General features: G+C 47.3%; 2 protein-coding genes across 2 annotated transcripts; one reads left to right on the top strand and one right to left on the bottom strand.

Annotated features, from left to right (window-relative positions):
* The first annotated feature begins 1,621 nt into the window (after positions 1–1,621).
* On the top strand, positions 1,622–11,741 carry LOC109753673 (beta-amylase 1, chloroplastic). The gene is made up of 4 exons (XM_020312587.4): positions 1,622–2,370; positions 9,822–10,032; positions 10,121–10,237; positions 10,834–11,741. Exons 1-4 carry the CDS (start codon positions 1,856–1,858, stop codon positions 11,620–11,622), a joined length of 1,632 nt encoding a protein of 543 aa, XP_020168176.1. The 5' UTR covers positions 1,622–1,855; the 3' UTR covers positions 11,623–11,741.
* A 1,186-nt stretch (positions 11,742–12,927) lies between these two features.
* Positions 12,928–14,483, bottom strand: LOC109753674 (uncharacterized). Its single transcript, XM_020312588.4, has one exon. It carries the CDS (start codon positions 14,173–14,175, stop codon positions 13,138–13,140), a length of 1,038 nt encoding a protein of 345 aa, XP_020168177.1. The 5' UTR covers positions 14,176–14,483; the 3' UTR covers positions 12,928–13,137.
* Between the last annotated feature and the right edge of the window lie 9,432 nt (positions 14,484–23,915).

Raw genomic sequence — 23,915 nt, 5'->3', positions numbered from 1 at the left:
GTCTCAACTCACCATGTTCAGTGGTTTTGGAGGTGCTTGTACCTCTAGGCTATCAATATTTTTTTTAAATGGAAGCTTTTATTGATTCTTCACCATGTATCTATGTGGTACGATCACAAAAGAGTTTAACTTCCAACCTCCGCGTCAGAGTAGCACAAATTCACAGGGCAAAGGATACAACACCAAAATAAATATGGTAACAATTTAGTTACTACAACAATCAGGGAGAACACACTTATAGTGCCCACTGGAAGGCTCATGATGCCAAAATATGGAGACCATGCCGCCGCTGCCACATTGGAAGAGCATGCCTGACAACTCGCTATAGTTGAGCGCATGCCATTATCACCAACTCTGGTCGTCCCTTTGCCGACCATTTGAAGTATGGAGACCATGTGAATATAAATGCATAACCCACACATGATAATTTATACTCCCTCCGTAAACTAATATAAGAGCGTTTAGATCACTAAAGTAGTGATCTAAACGCTCTTATATTAGTTTACAGAGGGAATACTTTTTATCAATAGCAATACCATTACAGCTAAGCCATAGGAACCAACATAAGAACCTGCCCCAACCATGATGAAAACATGCAACATATTTCTTAGCCCCCTCAACCAGTTACCAAACATAAACCTCCTCAAGATGGTGGTAAGTTGGATGCCACCTAGACAATATAGATTACCCGTGCCTACTAGTAATCATATGTAAGGTTTGATGTTTTTTCATTATCTTTTCAGGAGTTGACAATCTTGATACTCTTCGTATGTGGTATTTAGTTGAAGAGAGAAATAAATTAGTTCAAAAACATAGTGTGTTCATCTCTCATCTCCCACATTTCTCCAAAGAACGGCGGCTAGGGTTTTCGCCTAAGTGATGCTACTGTTGGTTCCCTTCACCTTTAGATGCCTTCCGGCGCAAGCGAGGTGGCAAACCCTGATTCGGGGTTGACCATGTTTGGGTTGGCCTTCTCTGGCTAGGGCTTAGTCTAGGTGTATGGTCGGCGATGACGAGATGATGAAATCATCGGTGGCAAGGAATAAGTTATCCTCGTCATGTCCTTGTTCCGACAATTTTGATTGGTGTAAGTTGGTTGCGTGTAAAACTTCAGTCAGGGACAAATCTCGGGCATGTTTCGTCTAGGTGGTCTTGGACATCGTCGTTTACCGGAGTGTTCACCAACAGTCTGTGTGTTGACTTTTTTGGCTTATTTCTCCGCCCGGCGATGTACGCCCAACTTTGACTTTGTCGGGAAGCTAGCGAGGGAAGGCCTCCCTTGAGATGAGTGTCTAGCCCCTTCGTCGCCTTCTTATCTGGGACGGCGATCTGGTCTCTAGTTCGTTGACTACGGTTTCTTCTGGCTCTGACTGATGCCAGGTCGTTGTATCAACAATGTTATCACGGTTTGGAAGATCCAGAGCGACATCAAGGTTTGCTCACAAAACGCCACCACCAAATGCAGGAGGAAGACAACATGGATATACCACACCTTCTTTTTCCTGTTTTTGTAAAAATAGTATCTTTTTGAGGGATTTGTAAAAATGGTCTTATAAGAGTCGGAGATTTAAAAAAAAATGGTCTTATAAATGGCCTTTGGCATGAGAAAACAAAATTAGGCATCTTTGCCTCCACTCCATGAGAAAAATCCATCTCCGGCTAACTGAAACCGTCCGTTGTTCCGCGTGAAGCCGCAGCGGAACACCGGCCGACCACGCTCCCGAAAGGAACAAAAAGACGGCGACGGAACCTCCAAGCTGCTCCCGGACCACTGCAGCGCTAGAAGCCACTGCGGTCGCCGTCACCGCACTTGCGGGGAGAACACTCGCACGCGGAGGGAGACCCCTCCACTCCAATGGCGGCGATCACCGCGCCGCTGCATCCTCCCCTCGCCGTATTCGCCGCCGCGCCCTGCCACGGAGTGCGCTTCCGCCGCGCTCCACTCATCCGCATGGCGTCCTCCTCCTCATCGTCTTCGCCTTCGTTCTCCTCGTCCTCCTCTTCCTCCTACGGAGGTGGTGGGGGCGGGGCCGGGGGAGGGGGCGAGATCCACTACGTCTCGCCGCCTCCCCCGCCCTCCACGCCCTCCGGGGCGCCCGTGTACGTGACGCTTCCGGTTGACGCCGTGGGTGCAGGGGGGCGCGTGGCGCGCAGGCGGGCCATGGCGGCTTCGCTCGCCGCGCTGGCGAGCGCCGGGGTGACAGGGGTCGCGGTGGAGCTGTGGTGGGGCGTCGTAGAGCGCGGGGGGCCTCGGGAGTACGACTGGGCGGGGTACCTCGACCTCGCCGCCATGGCGAGGCGCTGCGGGCTCCGCGTGCGCGCCATCCTCGCCTTCCACCAGTGCGGCGCCGGGCCACAAGACTCATTCTGGTGCGTCCGCTTCTCCCCTCTGCTCTAAGCATGCCTATTTGTTTCCTTTTCTCTTGGGTTTTCCACATGTATATGCGTGTGAGCCGAACAACTTTGCTGCCAAATGTAAATGAATTGACATTTGTGGGGGTTTAGAGACACAATGGTGAAGCTCTCCTGGTAAATGTCTAGGGAGAAGGCTGCATTTTAAACCATTTCGTCGGCCTTTATGAGTACCATCGTGGTTGAGGTCTATGGAATTTAAGTAGATCAGTGCAATGTATGATCACAAGAGTGCGCGGTATCTGAAAGTTTGAATGCTGCAACCAAATCAGAGACTTATTTTGTGGTTTATGCAAGTGTTTTATGTGATGTATCAGTTGAAGTGGGAGTATACCTTTTTTTCCGGAGAACATATGAGTAGAGCTTTCCAGATTTGGATGTAGCATGACGCTAGGTGAAAGGAAGGAAACAACTTAAAATAAGTCATCTCACAGGGGCTGGAGTTTTGTCATAACAGCAGAGTCATGGAGGTGTTGAATGGAAAGGCCGAACGGCATTGAGGATGTGATCCTAACCTAACATGCTTAAATGTAAATAACTAAATATTTATATGTTGTGTAAAATTATGCTTTTTTTGGATTCAGTAATCTCTGATAGCCACGAGTTAGCATTTCGTTTCAATACATAAACATACCTGTTGCAAGTACTGAAGAAGTATTTAGTCCTGTTTGTGCCATTTTATACCATGTTCAAGAGATGGGAATTTGACCAAGATGAAATGATACTTTACAGTTTTTCTTTTTCAAACATGACATGCAATTAATTGCCCTGCAAAACATTAAATTTATCTCCATACAAGTGTCATTATGGTTCATGACATATTAATTTAGGAAGCTATGTGTGCCTGTCTTAGTTGTCTCAATGTTCTATGAGCAGTGCTACACGTACGACAACTTTTCATCCGATGTTGTACGATATTAGTCAGTCACCCTTGGATCAAGTCATTACTTTAGGAACAGACGTAGGATCATCATGCCGTATGCAAATACGATGAAGTTAGTCGTACGCAAAGCAATTTCGATGTTCTATTGTTCACTGTGGACCTTAACTCTATGTATAGCTACTATTTCAAAGAATAGTATGTGGCGTGCAAGCAGCCAACCTAGCACTTCAGCTTATGCAAATGCTTATATGGCAACATATGCAGATTTTATATAGAGAGAGAGAACAAGATGCAATCTTTAGTTTTTACATGTAACATAGTTATGTCAAGTATTTCACCATATTTAAATGATCGTTCTGTAATGCCCAGACTGTCACAACAGCAAAATGATTCAATTGAATGCCAACTCTGTCACCACAACAAACGGAACTTACATAAATTCCTATACACTTTTGGTAGGAGACAGTGGGAAAATTTCCTACAGCTTTATTAACAAAAAGAATATGTACAAAGAGTCCTACATTGGAATGATACTAGTATAAGAGAGATTTTTTGAAAAAATATTACAGGTTTGGTAGCCAGGCCAGCAAGGCCTCAGCATATTTCTTTTTGGCCCTATGACCAACCATGATCATCTCATGCTTATACGTTTGATGCCACTTCTCAAAAGTCAGGGCTTCATTGTCAAAAACTTTTGCATTTCTTACAACCCAGATGCTCCAAAAGGCAATGGTGATAATTTCAATGAAAAAGGCAACCTGAAGTTTAGCCCTGGACTGCCCCTGGTTCCTTCCCTTTCCGCTTCTGTTACTCCTGGGGCTCAAACCACAACATAAATCCAACTGGAATTCAGGGAGGTCCTTCCTCATGGAAGTCAGGCAGCAGCACTTCAAGCTAGAAAATGGGCTGGCAACGATGTCAACTTCTCATACAGTTGAAACTAGCCCCTTCTCCCCTCTCTACAATATCTGCAGTTGACAATGGCAGAAAGACCAGCCTCATATGCCCAGTTCACATCTCAGACACGCTCCCAGGCAGTGTGTTATTACTAGATGATCCTTCCAGACATCCAAGCTGCCTGGTACACGTAGGTGACTTCCCGCTGGACTCTATTGCTGCTGCAATGATCACACTCTCTTTACAGCATCCAGCAGGGCAGCTATTTGAAGAAAATAAAGGTTGTGGATTTTACACAGGTGCAGAAAAGGTCTGACAAACCAGATGTAAATGGCTGGACTTTTTGCTCGGTAGGCAGTAGACAGCTCCCCAGCTCAACACAATTCTGCCGGAAATTTATCCTGATGCTCATCCAGGCACCCCTGACCGGAATGAAGCCTTGAGCTTGCCAAGTGTGTTGGCACAGGCGGTGGCTAACCAATAACCATAGGTAGCAGACTAGCAGATTTGGAATGGTCCAGCGTTGCGGTTCTTTCGGCACACTCGAGCTGTATATACCATTGTTGAGCCATGGCAACCATTTTATAAGCGACCACCGAAACCATATGATCCGCATCTCTTCTCTGGTCCCAACATTTATTCACACCGGTTTATCCAAACTAGCAGATCCCTTCCTCGTCATATGTAGGAAGTTCAAGTTGTAGTTGTTATGAACCCATGCGGTATTGTCATTATATGGCAATGGTAGAGATAATGGCAGGAGCGACAATGTGAACTATGGCAAGGTCAGCAGCAGATGCTGCATCATAAAACTGAAGTCCTATAATTGCAGTCCGGTGATTATAAGAACCCTGCAAGGGGGCCAGAATTGGAGTTGTCATGACAGTAGTGACCCTGTTGCTATTTCTTTTTCCGAAACGCAGGCATAAGATTTGCCTCATCTATTAATTAAGTAGAGAATAGAGTTTTTCAGGTGCCCCTCAAGATAACGCATGTCAATTACTCGCGCAATACTATTTTCCCTAGTTTCTTAGCACCCGCGGTGATCCAAAGTTTCGCCTCGTCGAAAATGATGTTTAGCAAGATTCGCAGCGGGGCGCTCTTTTGCCGGAAAATGCGGGACTATCTCTCGTTCCAAATTGTATCAAGAGACAAGCATGGTGAGAGAAGCCATGTCTCGTCTATTGGGATTTTGCATGCCGTTTCTTTTATCCCACCAATCCTGGACGAAGCCCTCCAAATGCCAAGTGGATGTATCCATGTACACAAGGCCTAGCCTCTCGGTGACCATGTTCCGTAGTCTAAGGGTGTAGCGGCACTTGAAGAAGAGGTGAGCTCCGGTTTCTTGCTCCATTTTACAAAGAGGGCAAAGGCTGCAATTTGTCCACCCACGCTTTGCCAACCTATTGGCGGTCCAAATCCGGTCTTACAACCACGCAAAAACTTGACTTTTGGCGGAGCCCAAACCTTTCAAACCATGTGGTCAATGGGGAGAGGGTTATGCCCAAGAATTGAGCCTTATAAGAGCATCTAAAACCGGACGCCCCATATCCGGGCCCCTATACTTGGATAGTACGGCCATGGAATGGACCGCTCGGCTTTGCTCCCGTGCGTGGGTGCGCGTCGTCCTCCTTTGCCGCTTCTCAATGATGCAGGCACGGAGGGCTTCCTTGTTGTTGTCCAAGCCGGCGCGCGACTCTGCCTCCGCTTCGAGGGCTACCGCAGGTTCCCGCGCCTTGTTGCTCGCACGGTGGGCACGTTGACGGTGTCCTGGACTAGGGGGACCCGGCCCAGCTGGCCTAGTGCCGAACTGATGGCCCGTTAATGAGGAAGGACTCCGGAGGCCTCTGACCTATGCGTATCAAGCTTCACCAAGGACTTGGCGTGTACTCCAAGGTCTACTAGATTCGGCATGTAATCCCTAGATGGCAACCGACCATGTGTAGCCCTAGATAACGGCTCGGCTTTGCTCCTTTGCCGCTTCTTGATGATGCAGGCACGGAGGGCTTCCTCGTTGTTGTCCAAGCCGGCGTGCGACTCTGCCTCCGCTTCGAGGGCTACCGCGGCTTCCCGCGCCTTGTTGCTCGCACGGCGGGCACGTTGACGGTGTCCTGGACTAGGGGGACCCGGCCCAGCTGGCCTAGTGCCGAACTGATGGCCCGTTAATGAGGAAGGACTCCGGAGGCCTCCGACCTATGCGTATCAAGCTTCACCGAGGACTTGGCGTGTACTCCAAGGTCTACTAGATTCGGCAGGTAATCCCTAGATGGCAACCGACCATGTGTAGCCTAGACACCCCTGGTGCCTATATAAGCCGGAGGGTTAAGTCCGTGGAGACAATCAACCATTCATCATCATCATCATACACTTAAGGGTTTAGACCACAACTCATGACCTCGAGGTAGATCAACTCTGTACTTTGATACTCTCACAATATAAGCATGAGCAGGACATAGGGTTTTACCTCCTTAGAGAGGGCCTGAACCTGGGTAAAAGCAGTGTGTCCTCTGTCTCTTCTTACCCATCGATCCGATCTCACAGCTCGGCCCCCCTACCCGAGGTCTGCTGGTTTTGACACCGACACATGTCACGCCTCATGGCCGGTTTGACCGTAAACCATGCCGGCATTGACCTCCGACTTGGAGCCCGAAGCTGCGGGGAGGAGGCGGCACTGAAGGTTGCGCCGCCAACCGTGGTCGCCACGTTCGGCGAGGCCGTGGTCACGCGCCTCGAGCCACCAGCCCCAGCGGATCTAAGCGCCATTTGCACGGACACAATGGACTCCCGTTGGATCGACTTGGACCGCGGTCAGGCGCATTCCTCCCATGAGCGGTGGAGAGCCATGCGGACGGCCATCTCCTCCTCATCTCCACATGCAATGAGTACCGGTCGACGGATCGGGAGATCTCGGAGTCGGATCCGCTGCCCGCCATGTCGGAGATCGCCAGACAGGAGCTTGGGGGCGGGGCGGAGTGGAGTGGAGTGGCTAGGGACGAATATATGTGGGGTCGGGTGGGCCATAATGGGCCGGATCCGACATGGCGGACGTGCCTATGGCCGCGTCTGGGCGTCCCCATATCCGCCCCACATATGGGCTGCATATGGGGGTTGACGGTCAGCTCGGATGTTTGGGGTGCGTTTGGGGCGGCCGTTTGGGTGGCTTTTTTCTGTCTGGGCAGGCCGCCCGGGCGTTTGGGGCAGATATGGGGTGTCTGGTTGTAGATGCTCTAAGCGGTAGCCGACGAGTATATCCCATCATTCAAGTGCTTCCACACGATGTCGTCTTTGGTTTACTTGTCAAGGTGGAAGTCATGCACAAGCATCCAAAGAGTGAAGAACCCCCGGATGTGGTCAACAGAGACAACGGCGGAGGGATTGATCTTTAGAATCCAAGCATTGCCCTTAAGGGCCTCACGCACTTTCCAATTTTTTTGCCTCGACGCCTTGAAGATTAGGGATGCGATGCCCAAGTAGCCAAGGGGAGTCCCAAAAAGATGTTTTCGCGCCATTTCCAACGGTGACGGTGGTGGAAGCATGGAAGAAATCAGGATCCTCATTGCATGGGTTTCCCAACCCCACCCACAACTTATTTGGCTCCTTACATTTGTACCAACGCCGACACAAACGCAAAGCATGAGCAAATTTGTCGGTGTTGAGTATTCCGAGGCCACCATACTCACGCGCGCGGCAAACAGCCTCCCAATTGACCTTGCACTTTGCGCCAGTCGTCTTATCTGAGCTGGACCAAAGAAAAGCCCTCTCAAGCTTGTTGAGGTTATGAAGTGTGCTCGGAGAGATGATGAGGGGTGCGATGAAGTACACCGCTTGAGAGGTGATGACGGACTTGACGAGGGTCGTGCACCCAATGGTAGTAATGTTTTGCCCCTCCCAAGTGACCAATTTTCCGGCCGCTCTGTCTTCAAGGAATTGGAAGTCCACCTTCTTTAGTTGCCAAACCGAAAGGGGAAGGCCGAAGTATCTCATTGGGAATGAAGCTCTAGTTGCCGGCATACTTTGAAGATCCTGATGTACTGGCAGGCTATAACCAATCTCAAATCATTATCTATTTATCTGCCTGCTGCTTGTCCACCTTGGAAGCCATGTTTGCAAGCTCTGATACTTACTGTGTGCCCTGATGCTGCGAATATTTAAGGAATTATTCACTGATGGAAAAGATGTCATTGACGACTAGGCGTTGTGGCCAGCAATTAGATGCGTGGAACTGAGGTAGAAGAGTGAGCCTGCAGGGATTGCGAATAGCAATTGGTGGATAGGGAATTAGTTTATTTCTTGCCTACTACAGTACTGGACAATGTAGACCTGACTCTCACTCTCGTCATTGTGTATTAGAAAAGGAGTGTGAAGGAAGTGTGAAGATTTACAAATCACTGATGGTATCCTCGAGCAAAAAACAAGGAGCACAGACCCCAGAAAGAATTAAAAGCCTAATTAAGCAAAACTGATGAAAGCTAGCAAAAGGAAAAAACAAAATCAAACTAAGCTAAAGAAGAAAGGCTAGATTATGGTAAGCTAATCCAAACACCTCCCCACTGGTCGGTAGGCCACACGTGCAGTAGCAGTTCCTGCTAGCTTCCATAGGACCGCCCTGTCCAGCACAACACTGTCCATAGATTACCTTGACTTGCCTCTTAATACAAGAACGCCCTAATATGGACTCCGAGCATGCATGGACTCAAATATTAGTATGTCCTCTTCTGGACTCTTTCCTAATCATCTTCCTTGATTGCTTTTGCTCCATTGACTGCTCCTGCTCCTTCATTTTCTAGCTCTGCTGCTCCTGGGGCTCCCACCGGTCTGCACAGCATGGTGACAAAGGAGCAAAATGAAGTATGAAACTTAAAGATTTACACTCAAGGTGACTAAAATCTTAAAACAAAATGAGTTCATCTTCGTGCCCAAAATGATGATAATGATTGCTACAATAACAATGATTATGATGGGTGACAGAGGATCTATTTTACTTACACTAGGAATTACTGAAAGCCATCCTAGCTCTCGTTTCCTGTCTATTTGAATAAGAGATTTGTACATTACATTTGAGCTACCTTTGATGGTCAAGTCTTACTATATATGCCCCCCTGCATCACAATCATCTAGCATTCCCTCATAACAACTGTGAGCGTCTGAAGAATTCTTAGGGGCCATTTACCCATTCAGCATAATTCTTGGCCCAAGTTGTCATACGAAAATGTGGGTCCATCCCAAATTGATACACGCCTTCCAAAATGGTAGAACTGGATGTTACTTGGTGTATGACCGCTGTACATCAACTGTTAAAACAAAAGGTGTTACATTTAGTGATGCCTTTCCACAACTGCTTAAATTAGTGAAACGTGGCAGAAAAATATGGTTTCCAGCATGCTAAATGCGTCAGCAATTCCACTACGAAGCCACATGTAATTGTGTCAGAATTCACTCAGTAAAATGAATTGATTATTTTTCCACCCTGCGATGTTCACTATATTGCTTTTTCAATTTAGTCCTTTGATCTTGAAATATGCAACCGTTCTTTTTGCTGCCATAGTGACAAGTGAGCAGACGCTGACAATTTCATTTATGCACAAGATTTCCCGTTTCTGCTATTTTTGAAAAAATATACCTACTACAGGGTCCCTCTTCCACAATGGGTGCTTGAGGAGATGGAGAAGATGCCAGACTTGTCATATACTGATAGATATAAACAGAGAAACAAGGAATACATCTCATTGGGATGTGACATTCTTCCACTTCTGAAGGGAAGATCACCTATGCAAGCTTATGCTGACTTCATGAGGAGCTTCCGCGACAATTTCAAGGAGTACCTTGGGGCCATAGTGACGGTTTGTGCTCTCCTTTTATATTTAAGTGTATCATGCTAATTTTACACCAGCAAGAGGTTGTAAGCCCCTTGTATTTATTGCTTTTCAGGAAGTTCAAGTTGGAATGGGCCCAGGAGGTGAGCTTAGGTATCCATCATGCCCAACCGAGAAGCTAAATCAGCCAGGCAGCTCATCTGAACTTGGGGAATTTCAATGTTATGACAAGGTATACAGTGAAAGAAGATCCCTGATCTTATCACTTTGATATGGAAAGTTTTTACATTTTCGGTAAACATTCATTTTTTATGGGCGTATATGATGATTTCTCGCAAGTACGAGCCCTAGTGTATGACACAGGTTTATACACTTACTGTTTAAATCAACTATAATTTGTTAGTGAGCAAACTTGTACGTGAGTTCGAACTTCAAGCTGAAATGCGCTTCGTATGCATTTCAGCTTATATCAGACTCCTGTGTATATGATGGCTTTAGTTTATTCAACAATCAACAGGGCCAAGACCGCAAGACTGAGGTGTCGTTTTGCCCTCGGCTTCAGTTTGTAAGCTCATGATCTGAAGCCAAAGCAATGGCTACATGCTAATTACTTACCTCGTTTGGTTTTTGAGGAACTACTGAACTAGATCAAAAATAAATAAAAATGCACATGCACTTTCTTAGGTTAACAAAAATGGCTTTCTGTTATGAGATGACAATCTTCTTTCTGTTATCGTTATTTCGCTAGCATATGGCTTTTCTGAAGGGGTAGCATTAAAAGATAGTGTTCTGAACTTCTGATCACTTTGCTCTGATGTACTTGGACAGTTCATGCAAGCATCATTGGGTGCTCATGCGCGGATTCTCGGGATTCAAGAGTGGGGAAGTGGTGGTCCAGCTGGCATAGATAGCACGTGGCAGAATCCTGAAGAGACAAACTTTTTCCGTGCCGATGGAGGATGCTGGAATACCCCTTATGGCCGATTTTTCCTCGAGTGGTATTCCGGAATGCTTCTTCTCCATGGAGAGAGGTTATGCGCGGTCGCTGACGCCGTCTTTTCTGGCACCGGCGTGACCATCTCGGGGAAGGTTTCCGGCATACACTGGCACTACTACACATGTTCACACCCATCCGAGCTGACAGCCGGCTACTACAACACATTGCTAAGAGACGGCTATCTCCCCATCGCCCAAATGTTCTCTCGACACAGAGCTGCCCTGTGCTGCGGCTGTTTCGACCTGAGGGACGAGGAGAGAAGCGGTCCTCAGAGCAGCCCCGAAGGCACTCTCCGGCAACTGATGGCTGCCGCTAAGGTATGGAACCTACCTCTCAACGGCGAGAACTCCGTGGCGAGGCTGGACGACGCGTCGCTGAGCCAGGTCGTCAGAAGCTCGAGGCGCTACTCGGGCGGCACCTCGGGCACGTCTTTCTCCTTCAACTATGTCAGGATGAACAAGAGCCTGTTCGAGTCACACAACTGGAACCGGTTTACGAAGTTCGTCAGGAAGATGTCGGATGCCAGAACCTTTCTGGCTAGACTGAACTTCAGGAGACACCAATGCCTGCCTTCAATGTCAGTTGTTTGGGTTGCTAGCCAGGCCTATGCATACACATGATTTATTTTGTTGTTGTTGTTGTGTGTCAAACATGTATGTGACCTGTGATATTAAAATTGTAGACGACTCGAGAAGGAAAAATGGAAGAAAACTTCCCAGTGGGTTGGTTGTTGTGTTCTCATGCTTATTCCAGTTTGATTGAAGCTTCTGCCTCGCATGTGCTAGCTGACTAGCTCCTCACCGAATCTTACATTTTTTGTGCTGTAAAGTGACGGTCAATAGCTACACTCCTCGCAAAGCCATTTTTATCAACAGATATCTACACCGGTACAATTTATCTTTGTTCTGTTGCAAACATTCCATTTTTACCAACAGATGTCTACACCGGTACAATTTATCTCAGGTTCTGCTGCAAACATTCTACGTGGGACGCCTCATCAGAGCACATATACTGGTATTATTTATAGTAAGTATGAAAACTGCAGAAATCATTTGTTCAACTCCAGTATTCTCTTGTCTATGAGCTGAGCTGTCATCTGAAAAACGGCGGCCTTCATCTTCCCCCAACTGCACTATCAGCCATTTATCCATGTAGGCCCTAATCATGCATGACTCAGCACATGTGGCATTAAAGGAAATAAATACTCCAGCTGGAAATTTCTCTTGTTTGTTCTGAAAAATGAGTGATGCAACACAAGCAACAGCTCCTGAACATGCTGGATGGACAAGAAGTCTCTGTTAGCAGTTGGATGTTGGGCACCAATAATTCTATCAGAGCAACAAACCAGATTCAAAATCGCTCAGGTTTTTTGTCGCTGAAAATATGATGAAAGTTATAGTACCTATTTTCCTCAGGAATTTATTTTTTTCACAACAGGGAACGAATGAACCAAGCAAGCCTCAAAAGGCTCAAACTCAAAGAGCAACTGAAAGTGGATAAAAGGAACGAACTTCCAAAACTGTTCAATTTCTGGACAACAAAAGTGTCATATTACAACAACTTCAGTTTTAAACTGTACCCCCTGGACTTCCAGCACCACGTGCTAAATATGTACAGCAAATTATTTGAATTAGCTCTTATCTCAGAAATCTACAGTTGGCTGTTTTATTTTTCAATCTTGATATAAGGTTCTAACACCGCCTTGTTCGATGCTGACGAATGTGCCTTGAAGAGAGACCATCCCTCTCCTTGGCATCGGTCGCCCCTCGGCGGAGCGGGGGGATTCATCGGAGGATGAATTTCCGTTTGCATTGTCGACTGGAATTGTAGCCTTCTTCAGAAATTTATCAATGTCACTAACAAGTCAATCGTTGGCCGTTTGCTCAGTACTGAAGGTAAAACAAATCTTCTATTAACAGTAGTAATAACTAAAACTAAATTTATATTGATGCTACTAATAATTCAGACACCAATTACATGCCCCATTGGTGATGTTCGATTTCAGTGAACAATCACACCTAGAGTAGAGTATAGTAGAAACAGCTGAGCTACACTCTGATTCTGATGGCTAGGACGATCAACACTAGCAGCTGAGCGACACTGGATTCTGAATCCCAGCCTCACGGATCATTGGTTCAGTTGCTCCACAGGAAGTAAGATCCCATGGCCGGCGTCCAGTTGGCGCATCCAGACCGCATCGGCCCTGGCTCCATGGCTCCTCTGGTCGCCACCCCGCAGTACGAGAAGCACGTCGCGGAGGAGCCACCGCAGGGGCTGATTATGTGAGGCTGCGGCGGCGGCTGCTGCTTCTGCTGGATCGGCGCCTGCGCCGGCACCAGCGCAAATGTGCCACTGCAAGGGCCTGTGCGAGGCGGCTGCTGCTGGATCGGTGGCAGCGCCAGCGCCGGTGAGCAACCGCAAGGGCTTGTGCCAGGCTGTTGCTTCTGCTGGATCGGCGGCGGCGCCAGCGCCGATGAGCCACCGCAAGGGCTTGTGCCAGGCTGCTGCTTCTGCTGGATCGGCGGCGGCGGCGCCAGCGAGCCGGTGATGGTGATCTTGACCCTGCGCCGCATGATCTCATCAAGCAGCCGCGCCGTGTTGAGCGCATCGTCCAACCCGCAGTGCAGGCGGCCCTCCCAGTCCAGCCCCGCCGCCCGGACCGCCTCCTGCAGGTTGACCCGCCCTCCGCCGCCGAGCGCTGCCTGGAAGGGGACCCTCAGATTGATCCACTGATCGAAGTAGGAGGGCTTCTCGATGCCCTTGAAGCGGCACTCGAACTCGAGCATGGTGCGGTAATCCCAGTCTCCCCAGGTCACCACGGCCAAGCGGACGCCTCTCTTGTTCCCTGCTCCCGCCGTCGCCGCCTTCAGCCAAGAATCGTGCAGCCAGAGCGCGTCGCCGAGTTCCACGCCGCCGTCGACGTCCTCCTGCCGGATGCCGGTCAGCTCCCTGCAAAATTGGGTCAGCACAGGGTGATGCTTAGGACGAACGTACCTGCGAAACGCGGACACGATGCGGCCGGTGGCGCCGTCGACGAGCACCGCGGGGAACTCGATGATTTCCTGCGGAAAGATCCGCCCGTCTTTGACGCACGTCGCCTCGAAGTCGACCACCACGAAGAAATCGAAATCTTGCTCCAGACCCTGCCCGCGCGCCGCCATGATCGCTGCCATGTTCGCCCAAGTGCGCGCAAGCTCGAGATCGAGAATCGAGATCGGGAAAAGTTGGGATCGGAAACTAGGGCGGCGAAGATCGGGGGAAGTTGGATCGAAAACTAGGGCACGATCGGGCGGGCACAGCTTTTCTTTCTTTTTTTTTTCCTTTTTTTTAGAATATCGAGCGGGCACAGAATCCGGCAGCTCGATGGATTGGCGCAATTTCTTATCTAATCCGATATTTTTTTTTAAGTACACAATCGTACCTTAGCTTCATAGAAGGCAGAAAGTGTTTACAAGAGTGTTATTACAGCCAGGCCTTAGTTGCACACCCTAGAGCCAACCGGCCTAGCAAGCTTCACTCCTAAAACATACCCTACCACTCACAAAATATGTTGACTCCATTCGCTTCCGCACTCACCCAAGATCTAAGTTCGTCGAAGACTTGGCTTGTGAATGCACCCACAGTCAAGCTAGTCCTCGATGGTCCGAATACCAAACCGTTGCGATGCTTCCAAAGATGCCAGCAAATGAGCATAACAACGGAGTCGAAACCTCTCCTGTTTACCTTCGGGATGCGCGCACGAGCTTCTAGCCACCAATCTTCAACCTTGTTGTTCACCGTCGGCACCAGTGTGTCACTAATTCTCGCTTTCAGGAAGCAGTTGTGCCAGACTTGTCTCGCGAAGACGCAGTGAAGTAGTAAGTGATCAACCGAGTCTTCCTCTTGGGCGCAGATGTAACAAGCAGATGTGTGATCTTGCAGTCCATGTCGTAACCATCTGTCCGCTGTCCAGAGCCGATATTGCATCGCGAGCCACATAAAAATCTTACAGGATAGGGGCGCCCAGCATTTCCAGATTGCTGCGGCCGACGCACATCGAACACTGCCGTGCCATAGCATGTCATATGTCGACTTCGAGGTATATGTGCCTGCATTATTCCATCTCCAAAGGGGGGGTATCATTATGCATCGGATCCAACATCAAGTTGATCATTATGTCCCAGAGGTTGATGATCTGCAACAGCCCATCTGAACACAACTCTCCCGAGATGTCATTCGCCCAACGATGGAGATGCATCGCCTCGCTTACGGTCTGTTTGTTCACCACTTGCGTGCGGACCTTCACCAGTACCAATGGCGCAAGCTCAGCAATGGACGAACCCTCGACCATCTATCTTTCCAGAATAGAATTCGCTCTCCATTTCCTACTTTCCAGTGCACCAAGCTGTGGAACGCTGATTGCACTTGAGCATCCATCGACAGTGGTAGCCCCTGCCACGGTCTAGCGTCGTCCGTACGCTGTAGCCATTCCCATCTGAGCCTTAGGGTGAGACCATGCTTCTGAAGGTCCAACACACCCAATCCACCTAGCTGCTTAGGACGGCACACTCTTTGCCAAGCGACCAGGCATTTGCCACCATGAATATGATCAGTTCCAGCCCAAAAGAAAGCTCGGCAGCTCTTGTCCACGCGCTCCAGCACCCATTTTGGAGCATCGGCGACAAGCAGGTGGTGAGTGGGTCGGGCACAGATCACCGTGTTAACCAGAGTCAGCCTGCCCGGTCTCGTAACCATGCCCCGCTGCCAGCCCGGTAAGAAGTTGAGCACGTCATCCACCACTGGCTGCCATTCCGAGCGGGTGAGCTGCTTGATGGAGAGTTGCAAGCCGAGATACTTGCACGGGAAAGAATCCATTCGCCACGGCAGAGCATGAGAGACCCTCTCCGTGTCTGTCTCGTCGGCTCGAATCATGATCGTGGAAGACTTGGAGAAGTTAACATGTAATCCAGACGCCGCACCAAACATTTGCAAGGCCACTGTAGTAAAGCTCAGGTCCGCGACTGTGGGTTTGATGAACAGAATGACGTCGTCCGCGTAAATCGACAGTCGTTGGAAGGGTGAGCAGCCTGGCATCGCACTGATCGCGCCCCATTCTTGTGCCTTGACCATTAATGCAGTGAGAGTGTCCATCGCAATGACTGGCGCGATTTTTCTTTTTTAACGTGGTTGGCGCGATTTTTTCTTTTTTCACGTGGTTGGCGCGATTTTTTCTGTAATCAACAAATCAAAGGCTGTGATTTCCTGTTAAAAAAAGGGTGTGATTGGCAGGAAAAAGACCAATGGCTCTGATAGAAGACTCATTTGACTCTTCTACACCTTGACATGTTTAGCTTCTTTTTTAAGGGGAGATTTGATTATTTCCCACCATTTACTTTGAACTTTAACATTTTGCCACTCATTACATTGTAATTGATCTATTGCCACTTTATAGTTTGCACTTTGATCTTTTGCCACTTCTTAACACAAAAACAATAGTTGTAAATCATAGACAAAATATATGCAGAAAACCCTGGACGAATTTACCCTTGAGCTCGGCCCAAACGGGGATGAACTTGAGCTGACTTGCCAGCCGTCGCCCCCCCGCCCTTGCCCCTCCCCTCGCCGCTCCCCAGCGCCCACGGCTGCCCCACCGCCATCGCCCCTTATTGCTTCCCATGCTTCTCCCCGCCACGCACGGGCGCGCGAGCGGCAGCAGCGGCCGCGCACGGACGTGGGGAGGAGCAGCGGCGGTCCGCCGCGCACGGACGCGAGGAGCAGCAGCAGCGGCCGTGCATGGGCACGAGCAACAGCGGTGGCGGTCGTGCACGGGCACGAGCAATAGCGGCGGCCGCCGCGCACGGGCGCGAGGACCGGCGAGTTGAGTCGTGTTCCTAACCCTAGGTTGTCGGGGGATGGGAGAAGGACATAAACGACTTGGGCTGTCGCCGACGAGGCGACGAGGACCACCGCGGGCTCCTGGAAGGTAGTCGCCGCCCCGCCGTCTCCTAGGCTTGCTGCGGGCGAGAATGGACACGAGCGAACTAGCACCTCTCCCTTTCCTGGTCAATGTCGTCGGCAGGGGTAAGTTGGTCAGTTCACGTGGGACCCACCTGGCAGAGGGCAAAATATCAAAGTCCAAACTAAATAGTGGCAAATGATCAATTACAAAGTAACTAGTGGCAAAATGTCAAAGTGCAAAAAAAGTGGTGGCAAATAATAAAAAAAATCCCTTTTTAAGGGGGAAAGAACTCATCCACCAAATTACATATCGGGCACGGTCACATACATCCACAACATAGAAGTGAACTACTTGCCACTAGACCGTCTATACAACTCGTCAAATAGATCATGGATCTCTTCCCTGAGAGCATATACAGTCGGGCCCCTCAAACCCGCTCAAACGTCTGGACGGGCTGCCCCGTCGATATCTGGACGAGAAAATGACACCCAACCGAGCTTCTCAATAGGCGGCCCAAATGCCCGGGCCGTCCGACACTCCCCATATCTAGCCCATATGTCGGGTGGATACGGGGACCTCTAGCGTTCTCGTCCATGGCGACCAGTAGATCCGACTCCAATATGTCCAGATCCAAGGACTGGGAGCTCATCCCTTGCAGCCCCGAGGAGCAGATGGCTGTCTACATTGCTCTCCGATGCTCTTGGGAGGAGTGCGCCCACGCTCGATCTTCCGTGAGCCGGCGGGCATCCATTGCCCAAAATGGCTCTCGGATCCGGGGCCAGTGGATCTCAGCGCGTGTCCGAGGCCTCGTCGGATGTGGTGACCACTGCATGGTGCAACTCCACTGTGGCGGCAAAACCATTTAGGTGGCACGTCATCCCCGCGGCATCGGGCGCCGAAATGGAGGCCATACGCGCCTCCATGAGTCGCCGCTAATCCAAAAAGGAGGCCGACAAGCCAAGCCCGCCACACGAGGCTGCAGGGCAGCTTCAAGCGGAGGCGACTTTGGGAGCCCTCGGAGGCTGCAGCGCCAGCCCGCAACGCGGAGGCGGTTGTGGCAGCCCGCAAAGTAGCGGAGAAGAATCCTTCGTGCCCACATAGCCGAGAAGCAGCTAAGGAGGGCGGTGAAGGAGATGGCAAAATAACAAAGTCGGGCGGTCGATGCCATGTCCGGAATACCCCCCCCCCCAAGGAGGAGAAGACCGAGGATGGCGACGGATCAGACTGCTCCGGCAGTGAGCAAAACCACCTCGATCCGCTATGCGTCTTCTCCCGCTACTACCGGACGGATGATAGAAAAGGCAAACACAAGGGCAAGGGTGGCCATGGATGAACTTCTCGCATTGTCGCTCCGTTCGAAGTTAGTAGAACATGTCAATTTTTGGTAGTCCGATGACATGTGTTTACCTACGTACGTACGTTGCATGAGAACAATATAGGGATTAGAGGATTAGGTTTGATGTATCTGATTTTGGAGAACAAATTTTGTGTGCTATCGGGTCACTGTCTACTTCCAATTGTAGATGCTCTAGGTAGGCCAATCACCGTCCTTTCCCCTAAATATGTACTGTAGGCCCTAAATATGCATAAATCGCCCATTTATTTTTGAAAGAAAGGGATTTTCCCCCGATTTCATTAATGAAACCAAATAGTCAATCATACAACCAAAACACACCAGTTACCATCCTAGGTTTAGCCCATAATGGACAAGCATCAAGCTTCAACAGCCCCAGGAATCCAACATTTTTCACCACCCTCATTACACCTCTCACACAAGAGCATGCGAAAACAACTAACCCAAAACTGCACTGGACTGAACTATTCCAACAAGTAGAACCCAATTTCAGCAGTTGTCAAACATCTTCCAACCTTGGAATCTAGGTAGCCCACCCTCTCCCTCTCCGAGCTTGAAAGATCTCCTTGGCGACTTGATCCAGTAGTTTTGTGCATCGCTGCAGCTCCAGTTTTGCGCCTTCCCTCGCCTGCAAAAGACTCCAATCATTAATCCAATAATAAACAGTAAACTGCTTCATACGTATTAACGACTCATGATTCAGTTGGGCCATTTTCAGCCCGTGTTATCTTTTGGCCTTCTAAGGCCCATATATTCTCGGGCTCATTTTTGACCCTCGATGACTTATGGTCCGTTACTGGCCTGTTCCGCTAATGGGTCAAATTCGGCCCGTGGTTACAGTCGGCCCGTTAACCCTATGGGCCTTATTCATCCCGTCATGTATTACGGCCCATTAACGACCCATTATGCCTGATGATAAAATTAAGCATGTGATGTCTTACAGCCTGTTAACGACCCATTATGTCCTAAGCCGGTAGATAGATGGTTCCGATTCTAGCCCGTTCACGGTCCAAATCGCGTTCCGACTTTGGTCCACGATCAGTACGGCCCATGGATCCTACGACCCGTAAGAGGTCCATGGATCGTAAGGCTCATAGGAGGCCCATGGATTGTATGACCCGTAGGAGGACCATGGATCATACGACCCGTAGGAGGGACATGGTTACAATGGCCCATATGTGGACCATTGTTATTGCGGCCACTAGAAAACCGAGGAAAAAGAACTGTAGTACTACTAGCAAACAAATAAATAAGACTATAAGAAAATAAATAAGCAAGCAACGAACGCTAGGATATTACGACGATTACACGGATTACATCCACTAGGCATCAAAGTTTGTCACCAGTGAAAATATAGGCAACAAAGCAACATATTACATACGCTGGGCGTCAAAGTTGGCTAGCAGTGCAAATAAACGCCGCAGCAAAATAAGTCCAGAACTGAAATCACTTCAGAAGAGCTCAAGAAGCAATATCCTGAGTACCCACCATGCTGGCAAGAAGATTAGCAAGCTTATTAGCTTTCTCTTGTTTGGCCCTTAAATCCTTCAACTCTTGTTGTTGCATCGGAAAGTATGCATCTGAATTCTGCAGGGACTTCCTCAGTCCTTCGGCTTCTTGTCATAGCACAACTGATTGATGTCTTTCAACTTGTAGTTGAGACTCAAGAAGTCGAACTGATTCACACAGCGAGTTCGAAGAGCTTGTGCTAGCAGTAGTGGCCAGTAACTCGAACACTACATCAAGACATGATTTTGGGGTTTTCTCACCGTATTCAAGATAGTTTTTATCAGCTTTCTGATACATCTCCAACGTATCCATAATTTTTGATTGTTTCATGCTATTATATTACCTGTTTTGGATGTTTAATGGGCTTTAATATGCTCTTTTATATTATTTTTGGGACTAACCTATTAACCGGAGGCCCAGTGCCAATTTCTGTTTTTTTTGCCTATTTTAGAGTTTCGTAGAAAAGGAATACCAAACGGAGTCCAAACGGAATGAAACCTTCCCGAGGATCTTTCTTGGACCGAAAGCAATCCAGAAGACATGGAGTAGAAGTCTGGAATGCCACGAGGCGGCCACGAGGCAGGAGGGCGCGCCGAGGGGGGTAGGCGCGCCCCCACCCTCATGGGCCCCTCGTAGCTCCACCAACGTACTTCTTTCGCCTATATATACTCTTATACCCTAGAAACATCAGGGGGAGCCACCGAACCACTTTTCCACCGCCGCAACCTTCTGTACCCGTGAGATCCCATCTTGGGGCCTTTTCCGGCGATCTGCCGGAGGGGGAATCGATCACGGAGGGCTTCTACATCAACACCATAGCCTCTCCGATGAAGCATGAGTAGTTTACCACAGACCTTCGGGTCCATAGTTATTAGCTAGATGGCTTCTTCTCTCTCTTTGATTCTCAATACAAAGTTCTCCTCGATGTTCTTGGAGACCTATTTGATGTAATACTCTTTTGCGGTGTGTTTGCCAAGATCCGATGAATTGTGGATTTATGAACAAGATTATCTATGAATATTATTTGGTTCTTCTCTGAATTCTTATATGCATGATTTGATATCTTTGCAAGTCTATTTGAATTATCGGTTTAGTTTGGCCTACTAGATTGATCTTTCTTGCAATGGGAGAAGTGCTTAGCTTTGGGTTCAATCTTGCGGTGTCCTTTCCCAGTGACAGTAGGGGCAGCAAGGCACGTATTTTATTGTTGCCATCGAGGATAAAAAGATGGGGTTTATATCATATTGCTTGAGTTTATCCCTCTACATCATGTCATCTTGCTTAATGCGTTACTCTGTTCTTACGAACTTAATACTCTAGATGCATGCTGGATAGCGGTCGATGTGTGGAGTAATAGTACTAGATGTAGAATCGTTTCGGTCTACTTGACACGGACGTGATGCCTATATTCATGATCATTGCCTTAGATATCTTCATAATTATGCGCTTTTCAATCAATTGCTCGACAGTAATTTGTTCACCCACCGTAATACACGCTATCTTGAGAGAAGCCACTAGTGAAACCTATGGCCGCTGGGTCTCTTTCTTATTATATTGCATCTCTTTTATTTACATCGCATCTTGTTTACTATTTTGCAATCTTTACTTTCCAATCCATACAACAAAAATACCAAAAATATTTATTTTACTATCTCTATTAGATCTCACTTTTGCGAGTGACCGTGAAGGGATTGACAACCCCTTTATCGCGTTGGTTGCAAGGTTCTTGATTGTTTGTTCAGGTACTAGGTGACTTGTGCGTTGTCTCCTACTGGATTGATACCTTGGTTCTCAAAAACTGAGGGAAATACTTATGCTACTTTGCTGCATCACCCTTTCCTCTTCAAGGGAAAACCAACGCATGCTCAAGAGGTAGCAAGAAGGATTTCAGGTGCCGTTGCCGCGGAAATCTACGCCAAGTCAAGACATACCAAGTACCCATCATAAACTCTTCTCCCCCGCATTACATTATTTTGCCATTCGCCTCTTGTTTTCCTCTCTGCCACTTCATAATATTTGCTTTTTCTTCGCCCTCCTTCCATTCGATCTTGTGTTACCATGTACCTTCTTTTTGCGTGCATCTCCGCTTGCTAAAAGTTTATGGATCCTCATCCACTTGCTAATCTCTTTAAGAGATCCAATTATGATGAATCAATTGCTAGTGAGTTTTGTGCACTAGATTATCTTTATGAAGTTTTGCTTGAAATTCGTGAATCTGAAAATTGTGATGAAGAAATTTATGAAGTAATTCATGATAGCTCCTTGAATAAAAAGCATGATTGGAATGGTTTTACTATAAATTCTATTGATGTAAATTGTGCTAATAATATGCAAAACCCTAAGCTTGGGGATGCTAGTTTTGCTATGACTACTATTTGTTGCAATGATCATGATTGGGGTGATTCTTCTTATGATCTTGAAAATGTATTTAAGCCCCATGATGAATATGAGATTGATAATAATGTTTGCAATAATATTGAAAGTGGGTTTGGAAGAGTGTCAACTTTATATCCCACATATTTGGAGAATGTTCAATCTTATGAAGTTTTTGATAAAAGTGGGTTTGGAGAGGTCATGACTTTAGTTAATGTTAATCCCACTATTTTGGAAGAGTGTCAACTTTGCATACATGTGAATCATGTTAAGAATATGTTTTGTGATAGCTATATTGTTGAATTTGCTTATGATCCTACATGTAATTATTATGAGAGAGGGAAATATGGTTGTAGAAATTTTCGTGTCACTAAATTACCTCTTGTTATGTTGAGATTGCAATTGTTTCTTTCTCCTTCCTTGCATATGCTAGTTTTTGCTTTTCTTGATAATTTGTTTGCTTATATAATGCCTATGCATAGGAATTATGTTAGACTTAGATGTGATTTTCATATGCTTCATGACGCTCCCTTCGTGTTTCAATTGCTATCTTTCATGTGAGCATCATTAAAATTATAGATGCCTAGCTAGGGGTGTTAAACAATAGCGCTTGTTGGGAGGCAAACCAATTTTATTTTTGTTCTTTGATTTTTGCTACTGTTTAGTAATAAATTATTCATCATGCTACTGTTATGATTGTGTTTTTTGTGTTTTAATTAGTGTTCGTGCCAAGTAGAACCTTTAGGATCTTCTTGGATGATAGTTGTTTGATCTTGCTGAAAAAGACAGAAACTTTGTGCTCACGAAAATAATTTTCATAAATAACATAAAAGAGCTTTTTACCTGATTCCTTTTGCAGAATATTAATATACAAATTACCCTGGTCTTCCTAATTTTGTATAATTTGTGGAGTTCCAGAAGTATTCGAGCATTACAGATTGTTACAGACTGTTCTGTTTTTGACAGATTCTGTTTTTCGTGTGTTGTTTGCTTATTTTGATGAATCTATGAGTAGTATCGGGGGGGGGGGGGGGGGGTATGAACCATAGAGAAGTTGGAATACAGTAGGTTTAACACCAATCTAAATAAATAATGAGTTCATTACAGTACCTTAAAGTGGTGGTTTGTTTTCTTATACTAACGGAGCTCATGAGTTTTCTGTTGAGTTTTGTGTTGTGAAGTTTTCAAGTTTTTGGGTAAAGATTAGATGGATTTTGGAATAAGGAACGGCAAGAGCCTATGCTTGGGGATGCCCAAGGCACCCCAAGGTAAAATTTAAGGACAACCAAAAGCCTAAGCTTGGGGATGCCCCGGAAGGCATCCCCTCTTTCGTCTTCGTCTATCGGTGACTTTACTTGAGGCTATATTTTTATTCACCACATGATATGTGTTTTGCTTGGAGCGTCTTGTATGATTTGAGTCTTTGCTTTTTATTTTACCACAATCATCCTTTCTGTACACACCTTTTGGGAGAGACACGCATGAATCGGAATTTATTAGAATACTCTATGTGCTTCACTTATATCTTTTGAGCTAGATAATTTTGCTCTAGTGATTCACTTATATCTTTTTAGAGTACGGTGGTGGTTTTATTTTATAGAAATTATTGATCTCTCATGCTTCACTTATATTATTTTGAAGTCTTTTAGAATATCATGGTAATTTGCTTTGGCTATAAAATTAGTCCTAATATGATGGGCATCCAAGATGGGTATAATAAAAACTTTCATATAAAGTGC

Source organism: Aegilops tauschii, chromosome 3, assembly GCF_002575655.3.
Source record: "Aegilops tauschii subsp. strangulata cultivar AL8/78 chromosome 3, Aet v6.0, whole genome shotgun sequence".
In the NCBI taxonomy this organism is placed as follows: Eukaryota; Viridiplantae; Streptophyta; class Magnoliopsida; order Poales; family Poaceae; genus Aegilops; species Aegilops tauschii.
Note: the sequence above shows the minus strand (reverse complement) of the source record. Positions and strands in the feature narration are given on the sequence as shown.

Coding starts and splice junctions, on each gene's coding strand:
- LOC109753674 (XM_020312588.4), bottom strand. CDS start 14,175: ATGGCAGCGATCATGGCGGCGCGCGGGCAGGGTCTGGAGCAAGATTTC.
- LOC109753673 (XM_020312587.4), top strand. CDS start 1,856: ATGGCGGCGATCACCGCGCCGCTGCATCCTCCCCTCGCCGTATTCGCC. Junction 10,033..10,120: donor ACCTTGGGGCCATAGTGACG/GTTTGTGCTCTC, acceptor ATTGCTTTTCAG/GAAGTTCAAGTTGGAATGGG. Junction 10,238..10,833: donor AATTTCAATGTTATGACAAG/GTATACAGTGAA, acceptor GTACTTGGACAG/TTCATGCAAGCATCATTGGG.